Source organism: Labeo rohita, chromosome 21, assembly GCF_022985175.1.
Source record: "Labeo rohita strain BAU-BD-2019 chromosome 21, IGBB_LRoh.1.0, whole genome shotgun sequence".
NCBI classification, from domain to species: Eukaryota; Metazoa; Chordata; class Actinopteri; order Cypriniformes; family Cyprinidae; genus Labeo; species Labeo rohita.
In genome coordinates this window covers 10,689,938-10,712,999 of record NC_066889.1, presented here as the reverse complement: position 1 = coordinate 10,712,999, position 23,062 = coordinate 10,689,938, and the positions used below count along the sequence as shown (strand labels likewise).

General features: G+C 32.6%; 1 protein-coding gene, 1 long non-coding RNA gene and 1 other non-coding gene across 3 annotated transcripts; all 3 read right to left on the bottom strand.

Annotated features, from left to right (window-relative positions):
* Positions 1-58: 58 nt before the first annotated feature.
* trnad-guc (transfer RNA aspartic acid (anticodon GUC)) lies at positions 59-130 on the bottom strand. The gene has a single exon. It is a non-coding gene; the product is annotated as a tRNA-Asp (tRNA).
* LOC127151947 (uncharacterized) lies at positions 79-10,104 on the bottom strand. Its single transcript, XR_007825006.1, has 4 exons — positions 9,910-10,104; positions 9,758-9,799; positions 294-350; positions 79-159 (listed from the first exon to the last, which is right to left on the bottom strand). It is a non-coding gene; the product is annotated as an uncharacterized LOC127151947 (long non-coding RNA).
* Positions 10,105-11,161: 1,057 nt separating this feature from the next.
* zgc:152891 (uncharacterized protein LOC767741 homolog) lies at positions 11,162-23,023 on the bottom strand. The gene is made up of 15 exons (XM_051093900.1): positions 22,977-23,023; positions 21,463-21,638; positions 20,224-20,437; positions 20,033-20,114; positions 17,565-17,654; positions 17,334-17,449; positions 17,050-17,222; positions 16,815-16,958; positions 16,502-16,705; positions 15,005-15,091; positions 14,730-14,899; positions 14,520-14,641; positions 12,280-12,380; positions 12,007-12,177; positions 11,162-11,901 (listed from the first exon to the last, which is right to left on the bottom strand). The coding sequence occupies exons 2-15, from the start codon at positions 21,598-21,600 to the stop codon at positions 11,722-11,724; spliced, it is 1,992 nt and encodes a 663-aa protein (XP_050949857.1). The 5' UTR covers positions 21,601-21,638; positions 22,977-23,023; the 3' UTR covers positions 11,162-11,721.
* Positions 23,024-23,062: the final 39 nt, after the last annotated feature.

The following is a 23,062-nucleotide window of genomic DNA, read 5'->3' as shown; positions in this document are numbered from 1 at the left end:
ATAAGTCAACTCAAAATTCATGCCTATTTTATAGGCAGAAATTAAAAAACATTTTAGTCTCCCCGTCGGGGAATCGAACCCCGGTCTCCCGCGTGACAGGCGGGGATACTTACCACTATACTAACGAGGAGCTCCATAACACTTCCTGGCTGATTGAGCCTGAAATACATCGTAATAACACAGTAATAAGCATTATATCAGCAACCCATTTTTGTTTATGAAATACAAGTTAACTTAAGTCATTTGTTTTAGTATAACATTTTATCTACACTATTTTACTTAATGTTACCGACCTGGAACTCTCAAAAGAACAAGAAAGGTTTGTCCATCAAGCACTGGTCAAGAGTTCACTGTGTAACAAGAACAAAAACAGCTAAATTATTTTTCTAACGCACAGTAGGTTTGTAAAACCAACACAACACACACACATACACACATGCAGACGTGAGCACACATATGGAAACACCCCTCCCCCTCCCCCTCCCCAACCCCCCCCACCCTCCCCCACCCACCCACATTATTTTTCTTTCCTTTTAAAGAGGGAAAAGGTCAGATTAATGGAAATTGCTTCATTACTTTTTTACTGTTTGATAGATTTAATGAAGCACATACAAATTTGTAAGCAAACATTTCAAACAAGTACTTGTTTGACACATTTTTTACTGCTTTATAATAACATTTATAACATTTTATAACATTTTTGTGTTGTATGCATTTCTGTGTATTTCTAAAATAAGTGTATTGAAAGTCTACGCTGTAATAATGTTATTACAGTATTATTAATCTCAATCATTAATGTTTGATAGAAAAGGACAAACCGGCATTTTCAAAATGGTAGTGCTAAAACACTACGGATGCAATATATCTCCCCGTCGGGGAATCGAACCACCCTAAACCGTTTCCCATTCATTTTCAATGGTAGTGCTAAAACACTACGGATGCAATATACTTTCGGCCACTAACGCCCTTGTGGCGCACTTCCGTGTTTCGCCACCCCGGGAAATTTGAAGTCGCCATCTTCATCCCGACTCGGAGAATGAAAACACACAGCGGAGATCTGACTCGTTTGTTTAATTCAACGCCTTCTCAGCGCATCGATCAAAGGTAAGATACTTTATGTGACATCAGTTTACGTTTTGTTACCGTTAATGCTGAAATTGCAATAGTAAACTTGTTCGTTTCCAAATTTACCCTGTCGGGGTTTGTTTACTATAGTTCATCGTAGGTTAATTTGTTTGCACGCCGAAATTATGAATGAACTTAGCTGTAAGTTACGTTTATGTGTATTGTCTGTCATCATTAACACGTCATCTGTTGATTAGAAGCTAAATTATGAATGGGTGTGACAATTATTTTCATTTTTGTAATAAGATTTCATGCATTCCACAGTTTAAAAATGTTTTCAAACCATGGTTTTCTATAGTAACCCTAATTTAGCTATGGGTTTTTAGTACTAGAATCACAACAATACATTTACCATTGTTGTTACCGTATTGGACATTATATATTTATATATGTTCAGTATTAAATTGTAAATGAAAATCAATCTGCCAAAAACAGCAGGATTACTACTAAGTTAGTAAGTTTACCTTCACTGTTGTTATATATATATATATATATATATATATATATAAATAAATAAATGAATGAATGTTTATATGTGTGTGTAATAGAATTATTGCTTTTTTGTAATGTTATTTTGTTGTTCTTGTAGAGACCACTATTTCTACACTGCTTGTGCCCTCATCTTTTATGGTACCCATGCAGATCCTCAGACAGATACAGGTAAATATTTTGACACATTAACAACATCATGCACAAAATTCCTTTTTCTAGGGTTTTTTTTTTTTTTTTTTTTCACAAATTAATTAATGCCTTAAAATAGACTTAAATCAGAGCAGAAAGTAATCTCTTCCTCTGAATTTTGTCTTGTTTTCCAATACAAATATCAAATCATATTTCAGTCAAGATACTTTTTTTTATATATCAGATATATAGCAAATGTAAAAAGTATTGACAAATGTAATAAAATTAAATGAGTCCATACTTAAAACAAGAAGAAATATTTGCCAATTAGTTATCAAAACTTCGTTTTAAATTAAGGTGACTTTTGGCCAAGTGGCAGAGATTAGTTCTTCTCTTAATCATAAACTTACTGCAAACAAGACTGTATTTCATGTCATTTTGTATCTCCTGTAAATGCATCTTGATTTAAGAATCGTAAGGCATTTGCACTGGAAAAGAAGCTACAGTAAAAGATATTTCCATATTCTGGTGTTTGGGATCAGAGTGTTTCAGTGATTTTTATTTTTATTTATTTATTTATTTATTTATTTATTTTTTTGTAAATGAATTAAAAAAATATGAATATATTTTGGAAGTTGTATTTTTAAACTGAAGTTAATACTCTCTAGGCATTTACATTTAAGTAACATATTTGTGTTTTTCCTCATTTGTTCCTCAAATTTGTTTTACTTGGTCTCAAAAAAGTCTTAAATTTACCTTCATAAATCCTGCAGAAACACTGTTACCTTACAAATAAAATTAAATGTTCAACTTGTTCAACAGACACCACTGCCCTCGCTGTTCTCATCTTGTGGTTCCCATGTGGAGCATTATTCAGCAACAGGTAAATTTTTGATGAACATGCAAATGTTGTTAGAAATTTTCAGAATGCAGAAAATAATTAAATCTTTTTTCCCTCTATGTAGGAACTACATAGACTGCCATTTAAAAGGTTTTGGACAGTAAGATTTTTTGTTTTTTTTTAAAGAAGTTTCTTCTGCTCACCAAGCCTGCATTTATTTGATACAGCAAAAACATCAAAATATTGAAATATTTTTACTATTTAAAATAACTCCTTTCCATATGAATCTATTTTGAAATTGTATTTTGTTCCTGTGATTTCAAAGCTGCATTTTCAGCATCATTACTCCAGTCTTCAGTGTCACATGATAGAAATAATTCCAATATGCTGATTTTCTGCTTGAGAAACATTTATAATAATAATAATAATAATAATAATAATAGTAATTATTATTATTATTATTATTATTATAAACAGCTGAGTAGCATTTTTTTCTGTTTTCTTTGATGAAGAGAAAGTTCAAAAGAACAGTATCTAAATAGAACATTATAAATTGGGATCGGCAATTATGAAAAAAATCATAATTGTCAATTATTCCCTTGAAACTGTATTTGCCATTATTAATTAAGATTATCACAATTTTCATTTAGTAATGTTTGGAATAGCTTTATACCATTTTTTTAAGCAACTGCATTACACATTTTTATTTATATATAGTTTCTTTCAAAAAAAAAAAGTAAATTGAAAAATTAAGATAACCTGTAGTAAAAATACACACACACACTCTCTCACACACACACATCTTAAAGTAGAATAGTGGATTTTTTTTTTTATTATTATTATTTTTGGTAATTGTGCGTTTTGAACAATTACATAATTGTGGCATCTGTAACTATAATCATGATTAGAAATCCAATTAATTGTGCAGCCCTAATTATAAATATGTTGATCAGCATTTTTGATAAATAAAAGTTAAATAAATAAATAAATAAATAAATATCTGGATCTTTCTATTCATCAAAGAATCCTTGAAAAAATGTACTCAACTGTTTAAAATAATAATAATAATAATAAGTTTCTTGAGCAGCAAATCAGCATATGTTATTTCTGAAGGATCATGTGACACTGAAGACTGAAGTAATGAAGCTGAAAATTCTGCTTTGATTATTCACAGGAATAAATTTCACTTTAAAATATATTCAAATAAAAAGCAGTTATTTTAAATAGTAAAGATATTTCTGAATGTTCCTGCTTTTGCTGTATTTTGGATCAAATAAATGCAGGCTTGGTGAGCAGAAGAGATTTCTTTAAAAATAATAATAATAATAATTTTAGTGTTCAAAAACTTTTGACTGGTAGTGTATACGCCACCTCTGCCAATGCTGGCCTCCCCTGCGAGCACCTGCACTGGGCCTGTGAAGACTGGTGGCAGGGTGTTTGTACTGGACCACAAATGCTGGAGCTTAATAAACAGCAAGAAAAGAAAGACATTCTAATGAGTATACAGCAATGGTCCACAATTCCTCTACTGAACTATGTCTGTTGCCCTTCATTTACCAACCTGAGAGCATGCAGAAGGAGATGACCTGGAAACAGTTTAAAGAGTCTGCATTTTACGAGATGGAAAGACAGAGATGTGTGGCAGAATAAAAGACATAAATTATATTTCTTGATCTTTTGCCCCTTAGAAATAACTCATGTATATACTGTATATTTGTATTTATTATTCAGTGTGAGATTGTAATATGCATTTATTGTCAGAATTATGTTTTAGATAAATATTTACTAACCTTAAAAAGTGCTTAAAGCATTTAATAAAAACTACTGAAAATTAAAATTTGCTTCATGAGTGCTGTGTTCTATTTTATAGGACTAAAATTTCACAGTTTACATGGTTTTGGAAACACCTAATTGGTCATTTAACTAATTAAGTGTGGCTTAAATTATTCCGTCAGTCTATTTTCATTCAATATTTGAATATTACTCAGTTTGAGTGAAATTTAAATGCCTCTTATTAACATTTTAAAAGCTATTCAATATTTAATATAACCATTCATTTTTTTATATTACCATGAAACTATTTTTTACCATATTTATTTAATACTAATCATTTATTCATAATACCTTGCTTTATAATCCAAAAAGGCAAGACACAAATGTAAAATACTTTGCAGGTGTAATATATTCTTAAGTTTTATAATTTTGTTTTATTAAAAGCACAAATCTGTGTGAAACAGTGGTTTAGACCTGCTTGAGTGGGATTCGAACCCCGGTCCAAATAAATGCATGAAAAAACCTGATTGGCTGTGACATCATTTGGCCAGCTGCTGAAATGCTTCAATGTCATTGGCTGTCACTGAGTTCCAACTATACACGACCTGCCCCCGCGTGACAGGCGGAGATACTGTCCACTATACTAACGAGGAGTAATTTTACAGGAAAATTTACAGGTCAATAGTTTATCAATGTATGAAGCACAGCTCACACATACTCTGCAAGGTACAGTAATTGAATTAGTAAAAGAATACAAATATCTTGGCATCATAGTTGATGATGCCCTATCTTTTAGTTCTCATATCACTCAACTGAAGAATAAATTGAAAATTAAGCTTGGGTTTTATTTCAGGAACAAGTTTTGCTTCTCATTCAATGTAAAAAAGAAATTAGTCTCTGCTACTTTTCTCTCCGTTCTCGATTATGGTGATGTTGTATATCAGTTTGCACCTTCTTATCTTCTTTCTTCCTTAGATGCCATTTATCACGGTGCTCTAAGGTTCATATCAGATTGTAAATCTTCAACTCATCATTGCACTTTGTATCATAGAGTAGGTTGGCCTTCTCTGTCTACTAGAAGAAAAATGCATTGGTACTTAATTATTTATAAAGCCTTCTTGGGGTTGTTGCCTTCTTATCTCTGCTGTTTTATGCAACCGAAAATTACCAAGAAATATTATCTTCGTTCGCAAAATTGTTATACTCTTTCTGTTCCTTTTACTCGAACTGAGCTAGGTAAGAAGTCTTTTAGGTATGCAGCGCCGTTTGATTGGAATTTCCTCCAATCTAAATTAAAATTAGAAAATCTGCTGACTTTAGATCATTTTAAATCAGTTATCCAGCAAATGGAAGTTGATCTAACAATATGCAATTGTTTTTAGGTGTCTTTAGTCTGTTTGTGTGATGTTTATTTGTGATGTAATTGATTGTACTGCTGCACATTTTGGCCAGGACACTCCTGTGAAAGAGATTTTTAATCTCAGAGAGTTTTTTCTGGTTAAATAAAGGTTAAATTAAAAAAAAAAAATCTAGAGCTGGGTACTGTTCACACTTGAACCAGTACGGCACCAGTATCGGTACCTGAAATTTGGTGCCGGTACCCAACAGTACCTTTTTTCAGTACTTTACTCTCTGTGTAATAACAAATGCATGTATTTCAGTGAAAAAATAAGTCTAAAACTCTCAGTTTCAACATTTTGAACATTATGGCCCTACAGTTTTCTTTTAATTTTTCTCATAATCAAATGAAGGCATTAAACATTTATTTTTAATCAAATTAAACCCTTTTATTTTTGGTAAACAAACACAGATTTACTGTTAAAATTAATACATGCAAATGCATGTATTCACACAAAAATTGTGTGAATATTCTTTTTAAAAAGTTTGAATAATAATTGTATTTTTTCTACATTTAAGTGGTTAATTTGTTGTAATGTTTATTTTTATCATTTGTTTTATTTAAATTTTACAGAAAATGAAATATATAAAGACATACATTATACTGTCCAAAAATTAATACGAGAGTAATATATTGCAGTTACATGATAAACCATGTAACATGTACGTTTCTGTGTGTATACATTACGATATGATGCTAGTTTTCTCAAACAAACGGGTACAATTCTCATGAAGTGACTCTCACAGCAGCTCTGGAGATTAAGTTCATGTGTTCATGTCATCATATAGTAAGTAACAGAGGCCGAAAGTCACCACGAGCATCATGCGTGTTGTCATTTGTGTAACGTTAGTAAACAAAACCGTGACTCCGCCATTAATACATATAGAGGCAAGTGGAACATGCAAGATTTTTGCGTTTTATTGTGCACAGACACTAGTCCATATCATGTTTCGAATTAAGTGACAGATCTCCTTTTGATTAATTCATCCAAAAATGGAAGAATTCCGTGGTATTCCATGCTAGAGTAAATTCTGGTAACGTTCACTGGTAACGAAATTTGGCACCGATTGATTTAATGTGAATCGGTACTTGATTGTACTGACGCAATTCAATCGGTAACGTTACCATTAAAGGAATAGTTCACCCAAAAATGAAAATTACCCCATGATTTACTCACCCTCAAGCCAACCTAGGTGTATATGACTTTCTTCGAACACAGACGAACACAGTCGGAATTGTTTTAAAATTTATCCTGGCTCTTCCAAGCTTTCATTCTTTTGAATCTGATCCATAAAATCTCAAGCTCTTCTTCTCTTATAGTGAAATCCGCTGACATTTTTTTTTAAATTTCTAGTTTTCCCATCCAATAAATCACAATAGGCTAAGCTCTGTACTTTACCTTTGATATGAAACAGTCTGTTTCAAAGTCTGTCTCACAAACGTGCATACGCTGTTGCCGGAAGTCAGTGAGTTTATAATGTTAAAAACAGAAATATTTTTGTTACAAACACCCATGTATCCACTTCAAAAGACATGTATTAACCCGCCGGAGGCGTATTTTTACGGCAGATATATGCGCTTTTTGGACCTTCAAAATAACGGCCACTATTCACCACCATTATAAAGCTAGGAATAGCCAGGATAAATTTCAAAACAACTCCGATTGTGTTCGCCTGGAAGAAGAAAATCATATACACTTAGGATGGCTTGAGGGTGAGTAAATCATGGGGAAATTTTCATTTTTGGGTGAACTATTCATTTAAAAGTATCTAGTTCATTTCCCAAACCTACTCATAAGTCACTTTCAAAGCAAACAGATTTTCTAGAACTGGAACATGAGCTAAATCTGTGTGGGGAACATTTTGCCCTCATGCTAACCTTCTGAACACATGGATTCCTGTTTTATGTTAGAGAACTGAAAATGATTTTTGCCTTTGATTAAGAAAAGGAGAGGGAAATCAACTTAACACTTTTTCCCCTGGTTTCACAAACAAGGCGTAAGCTTAGTCCCACACTAAAATACTGTCACCAGATGTACACCAGTCATGTTTTTTTTTCCTAAAACACATTTCACATTTTTTTAAGACAAAACTAGTTCTTTTAATTTTAATTTCTTATATTTTGAATTAGCAGTTAGAACTATTTCAGAAAATTCTTATATTAGAATAGAATTTACTTTCTTATTCGGATTATTTCGATTTTTAGAACACACATTAGCTTTTTTATTCAATGGTTAACATTTACAATACTGCATGTATGCTGCTTAAAATGTTTACATTTGTCTGGAGAAAAACAGCAACAGACTAAATGAATATGCAAACTGACTCTCTGACAGGAAATAGCGCTTATGGAACAGCAAACACACCGTACATAAAGCAGCACAGCGTTTTGTTTCATGGACTAATGTGCCACCCAATGGTCAGACAACGCTTTAAAAAAAAAAAAAAACAGTAGTTTTTAATGTTTATAAACTAGGGTTTTAAAGTACTGTCCGCATAGTTTATGGAATGTCATCTACAGGGTTGCCAACTTTTAAGTTCAGCTTGGAGTGAGATTTTTTTTTTGGAGGGGGGTTGGGTTGGGAGGAGGGGTGGCAATCTCGATTCCATATCTATTTATGTGTATATACCGTACATGTAAGGGAATAAAAATGCAGCCGAATGCCTTTTTAGCACCATTTTACACTTGGTTTAAATTCAGTATTTGCTTGCATTCATTGTGTGTTAAAAAAGGATGTAAGTTATTAACTTTTTAAATTTCATATTTAAAAATATAGTGTTTAATCATTTCTAAACATTTATTCAAATGAAAAACTTAAAAATAAGTAAGCAGGTATAACTTGCAATATTCTAAATACATAGTATATTTAGTAAAGAGCCATACAGGTACCTAGTGGGTAAACCATGGCATTACAAATAAACGTTTTTTTTTTTTTTTTTTCTGACCACAAAATGAATCTAATTTGCTTCTTTGCATTGGAATTTAAAACCCTTTTCTCTATTTAACCTTAAATACTACACTAATTGTAATATAAGTAATAGAAATAATATATATATAGAACATGCATGGTCACATTCTAATTAAACAATACCTGAGGGTAACCCTTATGAAAATTAAAACATGGTTTTATTATAGTAAAAGTGTAGTAACCATGTTTTTTTTTGTGTTTTGATTAACATTTGTATAACCATAGTTTTACTACAAATACCATGGTTAAACTATGGTTAGTGTAGCAAAACCATGGTTAATTTGTGGTTACCATGGTTTAACTATAGTAACCATGTTTTTTTTTTTGTTTTTTTTATTTATAGTAAAATCATGTTTAATTTTCGTAAGGGTAGCCTCTCCATCACTCTCCAGAATATAAAATAATACTGTAAATGTCATCGACGTAAAAATCAATGCATAATATGCTGTAATGTTTACCAAAAATTGCTGCAAATACCTGTATATTGAAGCTGTCTTCTCTATCTTACTTAAACACATTCAAATATACTGTCAACGCTGGTTTGAATCACGTGACCACGTGGCGGCGACGCCGGCGAGATCAAAGTTTGTCGCAGCTCTGTTTTACAATGGCTCTGGCGTTAAAAGCGCTATATTTAACGATTTACATCACATTAAGTGCGCCAAAACGGTATTTATCGTTTGAATTTAGTATTAAAACTTACAACATTTGAAAGCTGACTTTGTTTAAAATCGTGAGATTTACATGGGCAGAGGGAGATCGTGAAACAGAGCCTGAAAGCGTGTGTCTCACGCCAAATGCGTGAGATTTGGCAACCCTGCATCTATGGATGTCACACAGTGTGGCTAAAGCTGCTTAGTCTACAATTGCAGAAAACACATTAAATATACTTTTAAAATCGTCTTGAGAAGAAAAAAGAATACCTGAAACTTGTAGCCTTCCCGCGATTAAAATGTGTGGTACAGGTTTAAAATTGGACAGAAAACGGCTTACCCTTACGTTAATAAGAAAAAAAACAACAACAACTCACCTTATAAAAGTAACGGCGTCCTGCAGCTGCAACCGCTTCAATCTGTCGATGAAATGCTACAATTTGACTTTATATGGCCTACACATTGTTAAAGCTGACTTATATATTAGATTCTTAGAAGATTAGTTGTAAACTGGAATGCATCTACTTACCTGTACATGCGCAACAATATTTCAAAGCAAACTAGCCTGATTGTCGAGACCTTACTACAAATACTACAATATTTATACATTTTCACTTCTCATAAGTGTTTTTAAATGGTTAGATTAATCCGTATAATTACGTTTTTACATAAACTGACCTTCAAATGGTTTTTAATGTACGAACAGGTGTCACGAGTTGGATGACGGTTGGCAATGGGATGGAGAAATAAAAAGTACGCCACTCTTTGGCGCCACCAAACGGACCTGCGTACTGACTGTTTCCACACAGGTCTCCACAACACTACCGCCCCTTGTGCCCTGGAAGATACAGCAACGGGACCTTAAGTTTAGTTTTAAGTAAGTTTATTCTGCACAAGAATAATTTTTTTAGTGATAGTTATTCATGAGTTCCTTGTTTGTCCTGAACAGTTTAACTACCCGCTGTTCTTCAGAAAAATCACTCAGGTCTCACAATTATTTGGTTTTCAGTATTTTTGTGTATTTGAACCCTTTTCAGTAATGACTGTATGATTTTGAGATTCATCTTTTCACACTGAGGACAACTGAGAGACTCATATGCAACTGTTACAAAAGGTTCAAACACTCACTGATATTACAGAAGGAAAAACAATGCATCACCGGGGGTGAAAACTTTTTGAATTTGAAAATCAGGGTAAATGTAACTTATTTTGTCTTCTGGGAAACATGTAAGTATCTTATGTAGCTTCTGTAGGGCAGTAACAAATGAAAAAAAAAAAAAAAAAAAATATATATATATATATATATATATATATATAGGCAAAATAAGAATGTACACATCTTTATTCTGTTGATGCATTGTTTTTTCTTCTGGAGCATCAGTGATTTTGAAGCATTTGAAACTTTTGTATTAGTTGTCCAGTGTGAGGAAGATAGATCTCAAAATCATAGTCATTGTGGGAAAGGGTTCAAAGTGTTTCTTCACTTTCAGACAGTTTTATGTAGCATTTTTATCAAAACGAACAGATTTCTTTATTTTTTGGAGACCACATGAAAAAAAGAAACCTTTTTAACATAACTTCATTAATCAGTTATTTTGTTACTTTTCAAATGCAATTCATGCACAGATTTTATTTTTCTACACTTGTCCCATCCCCAGACCTTTAAATAGTATTAAGTTTAAGTTTCAGTTAAGAGCTTGCTTGAGATGAAATATAAAAAATTAAGGTATTAATTTTTTGAAATTCAGATATAAAAAATTAAGGTAAATCTCACTTGTGAACAGTATATTTTTATTGTGCATCATTTCCAATAACATTGTAATTTTGTCAAATCATGCAAAAAAGGTATATATCAAAATATTAGTTGTTAATGCTATAATATTTTAGCTAAATGAAATATAATTTCATCTAAAAATGTTTCACGAAATTCCCAGAACTGCACATTTTCTGTTGTTTTCCAGCTTTTAAGGAGCTCTATTTTAAGTTAATCAGTAATAAACAGGATAAAACCTTCTTTTGGCATTATCTTACATTTAGAATTATTTGTATTTTTTTGGAAACTGAACAATGCATTTATGAATTGTACAAACACAGCATGTGTACCTACTGTAAGAACAAACTATATATTAAACTTGAAACTTTTAAAGATGTAAATGTAATTATAGTTAAAACTCAGACAAAAGATCTGACTTAAGATGCATGCATATAAAACGCACACTCAAATGTAATACAAATCATATACGAGGATACGCTCTGTAACAGTGGCAAATAAACACCAAGTTGTAGCTCTGCAAACAAGTGGCCTTACAGTTACAGCTCATGATTCAATTCGACAGTGAACTCAAATAGTCACACTGTTCTCAATGCGGTCTGGAGACAGGTAAGGATAGGGCAACTCCAGTCGGCTGTTCCTGTCTGCGATGTCTTTCGCTATCATTTTCAGCTCTTTCTGGACCTCGTTCACAAGCTTCACGATTGCACCACTGCTGAAGTACCACTCATTATAATGGCCCAAGGGCACCTAAAGAGGAAATAATGGCTAGATGAACATCACCTCAGCATCCTATAGTAAGTATTTAGCGTAAACGCCATGCAGCGATACTTTGAAGACTGTGTTAACACTTACAAAGTCAATGGCAGGTTGAGACAGTAGAGACAGGACACTAAGGACATGGCAAGAGGAGCTCACTTCAGGAAGGAAGGAGAAAATATCCTCCTCAGACACTGAGCCTTTGGTCTGAGAAGGTGGACGTGACATGGATGCTGGACAGTTCGGTATCCAAATGTTATAATCCAGCTAAATGTAGAGATCAGTTTAAGAAGGGGTTAGATGAATTAAGTGAATTTGAATTAATATGATTTTCTTGAGTATGTTCAGTTTATTAACAACTGAACATACCTGAGAGAAGTTCACAGCTGCATGAAGTGCTGAGCAGGAAAAGATCACCATGGTAACAAACTTGGACATTTCAGCTGTGGTCTGAAATGACTGTGGAACACCTGGAGAACATGATACGAAGGCAAAGCAAAGATCAGTTTATGCATTTCACATCTCTGTGAAGATTAAATCAAGTAGATGAGACAGAAATTGTATGGGTCAATAACATGTAAGAGGGTCTATGATAAAAAATTGTTTTGAAAAGTCAGAAGCATTATCTTCATATTCATGCTTGTTTCATTTGGTTGTAAAGAAATTTTACAAACTTAATTAAATGTAATAACTCTAAAAATGTCATGTGGTGTGACCATTACGTAAAACAAAATTGGAATATTTCCTTTACACCTTAAAAACATTAGTGAAATATTTTCCTTACACCTTAAATATAAATGTGTACACAAATGGTTTAAAAAAAAAAAAAAAAAAGTAAAATATTTAAAAATGTAAAATATTTAAAAATATACAAGGTATTTGTTTATTATTAATACATAAAATCATTATGTTATTAGAGTGTCACACCACATCACATTTTAAAAGCCAAACTATCATTTCTTTCTCATAAAAAGGTAAAATTATCTTTTTTTTTCAGAGATGTTTCCCAAGAAAATGAATAAAATAAAATAAATAAATAAATAAATAAACAAACAAATAAACATAAAAGATTCTGCCAAACTACTGACTAAACTGCTTTTATTCTTTTAAGTTTTTTTTTTTTTTTTATCAGAATAGATATCAGGATATCAGGACAGAATTACACTAACATGTTTTACCTTATGTCCTGACAAAATTATTAATTGATAAAAATCATTGTTTTTGGGGAGTCACACCTCATAACATGTAGCTGAGACAGAAATTGTATGGGTCAAAGACATGTAAGAGGGTCCACGATAAAGAATCTTTTAAAAAGTTCTTAGAAGCATTATCAAATTCATATTCATTCTTGTTTCAAATGGTTGTGAAGAAATGTTACAAAATTAATTAAATGTAATAACTCTAAAAATGTTTTAAATTAGGTAAAACAAAATCGAAAAAAAGTACAATTTTAAGTCATTTAAAATTTTTAAATATTTAAAATGCTTAAATATCTAATGTATTTTAGATTTAAAAAATTTTAAAATGTAAAAATATACATAAATATACATATATTTTTTATTAATAATTCATAAAAATCCTTATGTTATTAGGGTGTCACACCACATGACATTTTAAAACCTGAACTAACCTTTCCTTCTCATAAAAAGGTCAAATTATCAGATTTTTTTTTAGATGTTTCCTAAGAAAATAACAATAAAAGATTATGCCAAACTACTGACTAAATTTACATATATATGGGCAGAATTACGCTGACATTTTTTCCTTTACTTTGATAAAAATTCTTAATTCCTAAAAATCATTATGCTTTTGGTGAGTCACACTTCATGACATGTAGATGAGAATCTTTTAAAAAGCATTATCTTCATATTCATGCTTGTTTCATATCGTTTGTGAAGAATTTGTACAAACTTAATTAAATGTAATAACTGTTGTACATTTTAAAAAATGTAAAACACTTTAAAATATACATGGTATATTTTTATTATAAATTCATAAAAATCCTTATGTTATTTTAAAACCTGGACTAACCTTGCCTTCTCACTAAAATGTCAAATTTATCAGATTTTTTTTAGATGTTTCCTAAGAAAATAATAATAAAAGATTCTGCCAAACTACTGACTAAATTACTTTCTTTCTTTCTTTTTCTTTCTTTTTTCTTTCGATATCAGGACCAAAAATTCTCAGTTGATAAAAATCATTAAGTTTTGGGGAGTCACACTTCATGACACACTTCAGCCGCCTTGTCACAATTCTGTATTGTTAAAGGCGGTATATAAATAAAGGTGACTTGACTTGACTTGACTTGACTTGACTTGACATGTTAGAAACTTAACTAGCCTTGCTTTGTCATAAAATGTCATTATCTGATATTGAGATGTTTCTTAAGAAATAATAATAAAAGATCATGGCAAATTGCTTAAAAATATTTTAATTCTTTTTTTAAGGCTTTTTGTCAAATCAGCCTGACACGTCTGACTTTATGGCTCCCAAAAAAATATCAAAAATGAATGAATTTTTTTAAATAAATGAAAACATCTGACAAAAAATTGTCATGTGAAGGACTCTTATGCATAACAACAAAATATGTGACAGTTCTCTTCTTAAACCTATATGACTGAGGCCGAGGAATCCCTCCGTGAAGATCTCTCTAATCCAGTTCTGTAGTTCACAGTCGTGCTGGACGTCCTCATCGTTACAGTAATACAAACGAATCCACCCTGCAACAAACCTGCATGGCAAACGTAAATCGCAAATCACGTGCTTACTTCAAACCTAAAGACTCAGATTCACATAAAGCTGAGTGCTGATGAAGGTACCTATGTAGAGCATCCCAGACCCTGAGTGCATCTTGTGCATAATAACAGATAGGTAGTGCATCCAGTCCTCGCACTCTTACATCATCTGGCACACACATGGAGCTGTAGCTCAGACGTTGCGTTCCTCGAGCAAGCAGCAGTGGTATTGCCTCCAGACCACAGGCTACTGACTATAGAGAACAGAAACAGAAACCATTTAAAAATAGACTAAATCATGATGAAAAAACAAATTCCACTTCCTTCACAGAGTAACTAGATGAGAATAAAACACCAACCTTGTCAAAAACACCTTTTGCAGCTAGAAGAGTGACTCTAGCCTGAATGTTAATCTGAAGAGAGCTCTGGATATGAGGCATAAGGAGCTGAAAAACAGAAGTGCAATTCATAAGTTTAGCAGCTAGAGCATTCAGAGCTAACTCCTTAAAAGCATCAAAATAAATAAAATCAATAAACCACGGAGACCCTAAAAGCAAGCTAAAAAAAATAGGGTGAATTTTCTATACTGTACATATCTGTAACAAGAAAAAAAAAGTAATTGTTTTGGGTTTACTTTGGAAGCCCAAAAGTTAAAATTATAATGTTATATTTATATAGAAGCACATTTCCACCACATATGAAAAAAAAATCATATCATAATTATGAGATACTAAGTCAGCAAGTCATCAACTTTTTTACCAAAGCATTTTTTAGGCTTCAATATTTTGGGCTTTTATATAATTATGACATAAAAAGTTGACCAAAAATCCACACTTTAAATGTTGTAATTATAGCTTTTATCTTATGATTTTTACTGTCTCATAATAATGAAGTAGTATGTCATATTTTTGACTTTTTATGTGTTAATTATGGCTTAGTATCTCATAACTACAATTTACCAAATCATATTTTTTTAGGCTTTAATCTTTTGGGCTTTTATATGATTATATGTAATTTTACATAATTATGCCATAAAAAGTTGACCAAAAATCCACACTTTTTATGTTGTACTTATGGCTTTTTATCTTATAATTTGGACTATCTCATAATAATGAAGTAGTATGTCATATGTTTGACTTATATGTGATAATTATATTATCTCATAATAACAATTTACCAAAGCATATTTTTTAGGCTTCAATATTTTGGTCTTTCATATCATTATGACATAAAAAAAAAATCCACACTTTTTATGTTTGTAATTATGTATTTTTATCTTATAATTTTGACTAGCTCATAATAATAAAATACTATGTCATATTTTTGACTTTTTATGTGATAATTATGACTTAGTATCTCATAATTACAATTTACCAAAGCATGTTTTTTCATGTAATTATGGCATAAAAAGTTGACCAAAAATCCACACTTTTTATGTTGTAATTATGGCTTTTTATCTTATAATTTTTACTATATCATAATATGTAAGTAGCATGTCATATTTTTTACTTTTTTTTTTTTTACTATATCATAATAACAAAATTACCAATTTACCAAATCATGTTTTTTTAGGCTTCAATCTTTTGGGCTTTCATATGATTATATGTAATTTAATATAATTATAGCATAAAAACTTAGAATAATGAACTACTATGTCATAAGTTAGATCTCATAATTACAATTTACCAAAGCATGATTTTTTGGGCTTAATATTTCCTTGTTAAATAATTTAAAAAATCAGCCTTGTCCTTCAGGTCTGTTTATGCACCGAGAAAAGACATTAACAAATAAATGCCCCTAGTGGTCAAAGTCAACACTGCAAATTTCTGTATCTTTGAGCTGAACTTTGTTTCTACCTGGTATAGAGGATGAATCTCAGGCAGCTGCCTGAGCGTGGCGGTACAGCACACCTCTCCTAAAAGATGAGTGCGCAAGAAATGGGAAAGTAGCTGATGAACCTGGAAATCTGAATTACGGACCCATATCTTTGCTAACAACCAGTCCGGTGCAGAATCAGAAGGCAAGAAAACAGGATTCTGTGGACCAGGAGCCTGTTGAAGCTGAAATATTAAGATTTGGTTCTTGAGTTCAGCAATCGTTTGGTCAGTAAAATTCAGGCAAAAAAGATTTTTATATAACTAATTAAAAAATGGTTAAAAAAAAAAGTACTTGAATGGCAATGGGCTTTAGTTCTCCTTGTCGGTTGTAATGCAGCAGGCATAAAGGAGCAGCCAAGTAGGAGTGTTTGTCATTGATAGTGTTAGCAGGCAGCTGATCGAGCACTTCATAGTCCAGAAGATACACATGACCTCTCTGTGCAATATACATTACAAGGAATGACAATTATGTTCTCCTAAATATGTCAAAATGTCCTGCAATTCTCACTTGCACACTTGTTTTTCACCTCCATCTCCTGTTCCAAAGTTGAGTCTTCTGGTAGAAAAGGTCTGAGCATCTCTGAAGTGACAGACAGGTTAGGTGGCAGACTGCGGATCTGTCTGATATGCAGAGGATTGCAACCATTAAGGCACTGATATCCGAAGAATGCATCCTCTTGCCAATGAGCCTGAACATATTCTACAAGAGAAATGCACAGCAAAAAGCATTAAAACATTATATATATATAATGAATTGAAAAATAAATTGTTTATAAATTGTAAATATTTTATTTTGTTTAGCTTAGCATACTGGCAACTGTGTTCTCTCTTCCACTGAAAAGGAAGAATGTGTCAAATTCCTGTAGGCTGCTCCAAGATGTTCTTCTTTCAATTAAACTCTTTATGTAATGCACATTATTAACTGGGCTAAAAGACAAGCAGAGTGACCACATTTCATTGTCAGATTCAGTTCATATGACACATAGATAAATTAATATCATTCTAGTTTGTAATGAAGCTTTAAGAAAGCTAAAACCACTACCGTTGACGGATATAACTCAAGTTTGGTCCTAGAGCTGTAACACTGGTCATGCCTATACAGTGAGGACCATCTTCAACAAACGTACCCCACCTACAGATAAAAAAAACAGCATCTTCATTAACTGTGACAAAAAAGAGATAAACAATAAAACAGTGTTTCCCCTCTCTGTATAATAACAAAAACATTTATTTCAGTGATTTTTATTTTTTTATTTTTCTGATAATCAAATGAAGCCATTAAACATTTATTTTTAATCAAATGAAAATTAAACCCTTTTATTTTTGGCAAACAAACAGAGGTTTACTGTTAAAATTAATACATGGAAGAAAATTTGTGTGAATATTCTGTTAAAAAAAGTTTTAATAATAATTGTAATTGGTTAATCTGATTGTAATATTTATTTTTATAATTTAATTGTTTTATTTAAATTGGCCAGAAATAGAAATATATAAAGACGTACATTATACTGTATAAAATTAATACAAGAGTCATATATTTCTGTTACACCTTAAACGGTAATTAAACCATGACAACAAGCAGAGCACAGCTGTTTCTGAAGCAAGCAGTGCCATCTGCTGTTCAAAACTAAGATCAGAATCGATTTAAGAAAGAATCGTGATGTGTTTGGAAAATCTCAAATCGATTGATGCAATGATTTATCGTACCATCCCTAGTATATACCGTATGATATGATGCTAGTTTTCTCAAATGAAACTGTAAAATTCACATGAAATGACTCTCACAGCAGCTCTGGAGATTAAGTTCATGTGTTCATGTCATCATATAATGAGACGCAGAGGCCGAAAATCACACCGAGTCTCACGTGTTCTTCAGTATTTGTGTAGTACACAAAACCGTGTTTCTGCCATTCATACATACAGAGCCAAGCGGAACATGCAAGATTCATATCTAAACCATTTTTTTGTGTGTTTTAATATTAACAGACATTAGTCCACTTTCAGAACAACAATTCACAAAAAAATTTACTCACCCCCTTGTCATCCAAGATGTTTGTGTCTTTCTGTCTTCAGTCGTAAAGAAATTATGGTTTTTGAGGAAAGCATTTCTGCATTTTTCTTCATATAATGGACTTCAATTGTGCCCCTGATTTTGAACTTCCAAAATGTAGTTTAAATGCAGCTCCAAGGGCTCTAAACGATCCCAGCCAAGGAAGAAGGGTCTTATCTAGCGAAACGATAGGTAATTGTTTTCGAAAAATAAAAATGTGTATACTTTTTAAAGCGCAAAAGCTTGTGTAGCACAGGTTCTGGCATGCGCGTTCACAACGTACTATTGAATCAGGTCGAAAGGTCAGGCCGAACATAGGCAGAATCACAGACCCCGTGTTTACAAAGCAAACGTGCAAAGACTAAGAAAGTGCAAGTAAGTCAAACGCTGTTTACAAACTAAAAAGGTATAACGTGTCGGACGATTCTGAAGTTGTAGGAGAAAATAAGATGGAGTTTTTCGCCATACTCTACCATTTTTAGCCGAGTTCACAGACGATGAACTTAGACGTGATTCGTAGTAGTGATGGGAAGTTTGGATCATTTTACCGGCTCGGACCTTTGAGTCTCGTTCAGCAAAATGAACGAATCTTTTTTCATTTTTTCATTTGGTTAATTTTAGCAAAATCAGCATCACGTGACAGCCCCATAAGATGAACGAACGACTCGAAAAACCTGAAGACTCGAAACAGGTGAACTAATTCCAGTACAGAATCTAATAGAATGTTACGCATGCGCGACTGAACGAGACGGCTCGTTCTTCGCGAGTCACATTAAAGATTCGTTCAAAATGAACGAATCAGAACTACCCGTGGCCGTGCATCCCAGAGCCTGTGCTATGCGAGCTTTTGTGCTTAAAAAAGTATACACATTTTTATTTTTCAGACAGATCGTTTCGCTAGATAAGACCCTTCTTCCTCGGCTGGGATCGTTTAGAGCCCTTTGAAGCTGCATTTAAACTACATTTTGGAAGCTCTTCCAAAACTCTTGGGGGCATATTTGAAGTCCATTATATGAAGAAAAATCCTGACATTTTTCCTCAAAAACCATAATTTATTTACGACTGAAGACAGAAAGACATGAACATCTTGGGTGACAAGGGGGTGAGTAAATTATTTGTAAATTGTTGCTCTGGAAGTGGACTTCTCCTTTAAGTAACAGAGCCCATTTTCATTAATTTATCCAAAAATGTACGAATTCCGTGGCATTCCGCGCTATAGAGTAAATTCCGTTTTTATCAATGGACTCCGCAATCTCGTCCACGTTTTCGTGGAGGAGAAATTGTAGACGCCCGCCCATGTAGAGACAGAAACGACATGCCGTCTTGTAAATACGATAAATAACATAAACCCAAGTTTGTTTAATAAAAGAACAAGGTATAGACCTGTTCTATAGGAACGACTGCCCCCCTAATAATGGCAGGAGAAACACTGATAAACTAATGATTAAAAAAGGTTTTACTTGATGAGTTGTTGTTTATGCTGGAGATCCTTCTCCCTGTGATTGGTTAGGACTGCTAGTGTTTCCTGCCTTTTCAGACACACTGAAAAAAGGGAAACATAATGAAATTTTGATATGAAGTCCAGGAAACAAAAGGGACTGTACAACTTAATTAGTAGTGTGAAGGAATGGTGAAAGCAGAAACAGCTCACCTTTCTCATTCCGAAGCTCGACGGAACCATCTGCTGTCCGGATCCATTTATGACAAGGAAAAACCTGCGTCTCAGGATCCTCAGAACTCCGTCTCACCTGCACATCCTGACAGTGCCAATCCAGGTCCGGAAAGCCAGGATGAGCCTCAAGACGGAGTCTTAACAAAACCACTGTGCCAACTTCCTCTTTAGGCTTGATGACAACTGTACAGGCCTGTCTCAAAAAGAAAAACACCACATTTGCATGTGTACCTGCTAGAAGGGGTCACGGTCAAATAGAATGCTGCCATAGTGAATGACTCTGTTTTTTTGATATCTAACAGTCATTTGATATTTTTGTAATATACTGTACAATAACAGGTTTATTAGATGACTAGGTTAGAAAGCAAGCTTGAGAAGAATGAAAACAACTGTGTGTGTGACTGTGGTTAAGTGGTTGCTGTACATTTTGACACATTGTCTATGTACAGTACATCACTGTTTAAAAACACTTTTTAAAGATGTTAAAGATATCAAAAGTGACAGTAAAGACACTGATAATGTTACAAAAGGTTTCAATTTCAAATAAATCCTGTTCTTTTGAACTTTCTATTCACCAAAAATTTAAATATTAAAAAAACAAAACAAAATGTATTATGGTTTCCACAAAAATATTAACCAGCACAACTGTTTTGAATAATAAAAAAAAAATGTCTTTAGTAGCAAATCAGCATATTATAATGATTTCTGAAGGATCATGTGATGCTAAAGACTTGCTGAAAATGCTGAAAATTCAGGTTTGCATCACAAGAATAAATTACATTTTAAAACATATTCAAATAAAAAATACAGCTATTTTGAATTTGAATACAATGTTACATTGTTACTGTTTTTTTATTAAAAATACAGAAAAAAATAGTTTCTTTTGAAACTATTCAGCAGTGATGTACGTAATCTAACATTTTCAAAATTATTTAATGTTTACTGTTTTATGAAATCTTGTGCATTATTTACAACTACTTTCATATTTAATATTTATGATTGATCAGTTTTAATGTGGTTCAAAATATACTTTCATAAAGTAAAAGACAAATATTGTGCCTTAATAAAAATTGAATTTTTAAAACACTAGGGCTTTGTTCTTATGATTCAATTTTATGTGTAAACTGTTAAACCTGTAAAAACTGCTAAATGTCTAAACAATTCTTTCATTTGTGTTCAGAGTCATGTGATTTTCTCAAAAAAAGGTGATTGTCGTACAGAGCCTGGCAAGAGAAAGTGTTCCACTTTGACTGGAGGGCTCTCACACAGAGTACCAATCAAAGAGATCCAAACCCTGCTATACGTTCCTGAGAGCGGAGCTGCTGAGGTTCGAATGGTCACATGAAAGCCATCCATTTCTCAGCCTAGAGTTCACATGCATTAAAAGAAGCGGCCTGTGAATGAAAATCATATTGTAAGCTAGAAACAGCGAGACATTTATAATATACTCACTTACAAGACTGCTGAAAAGAATGCATGGCTACTGTGAAAACTCATAGGCTCAAGATGACTTTGCAGTCCATTTTTTGTTAAAATTGAAAAGGGTTATAGCAATGTGCAAACGAAGAAGCAAACACAAACAAATTGGAAAGCAGAGGCGGGGGCGTGAATGAAAAACAATAGGAAAATTATTTTTGTGGAGGTGCAAGGAATATTCAAATATTAACAACTGATATTATGTTAAATCCACCGCCTGCTAAAGAAAGGTCCATTTCCAATGAACAGTGGGTTTGCTGTTAGAGATTTGACATTTAATGGCCCCCTTATTAACTAATGCCCCCCTTCAACTTCTAAAACAGCAGGCAAAAAATTCTGTAATCATTCATGCAAGTGCATGCATCAAAACCCCCAAAGTGTAGCATATATTTACAATGTATAATGTAGTATATGGGCCATTTTACAGAACTGGCTCAAAGTCAGAGTTGAAAACGTCTTGGAAAAAAAAAAATAATAATAAAGTCTTTTTCCACAAATTTTGTATGTATGCAAATTTTATAATTGTGCAGTTAATTCTTATATTGTACTTTCAGAAAGTTCTGGAATATTTGTCCTCTCCCCAAATTTGTCACTACCGAAACATAGTAATATATAATTTAATAAGAAGTTAAAAGTTTCATAATTTACACAGAAAAGCTTACTGATATTTTAAATATTATTATGGGGTTCAATAGATAATAAAATGATCTTAGTAAACCTCTGAATGCTTAAATGCTTTTTAAACGTGTTTTTTGGTTGTGGGACAGCTGTTGGACCAGCTCTGTAAAATAATCCATATATGCTGCATTACGTTACTTAAAAAAAAATAAAAAATGTTTTCGTATATTTCTCCTTTCTTTTGAATGCCTCATTGTGAATTTTAGAATATGGTAACACTCATATTTGCAAATGTTTGCATATAGAAGTGATAAAAACGACATTCCATATTTGAATTGTAAATACTAAAGTCTGTCATTTGCCAAAATATACAACTCCTTTCCATTTAAAAACTAAAGCAAAATTAAAACAACATAATTCACATGTTTTATATTTGTTTACTTTTTTACACATTATCTAAAATTACCGACCTAATAGCTACACGTAAACAGCAGAAAACAAGATCTCACTGGATTATTACAAAGTTTAGTGTTCTTTTCATCGGTGCATTATTATCTGCTAGCAGTAACACGACACGGTTAATCCACAAAAACAACACGAAAGACAATAAAGGTGCAGATACAAGTGCATTAACTTACCTTCTCAGTGTTTTCACTGAAAATGTGAGCTGAGCGCACTGTTATCACTCAGTTTATCACTTTATCTCATCTCAGCCAATCGTGTG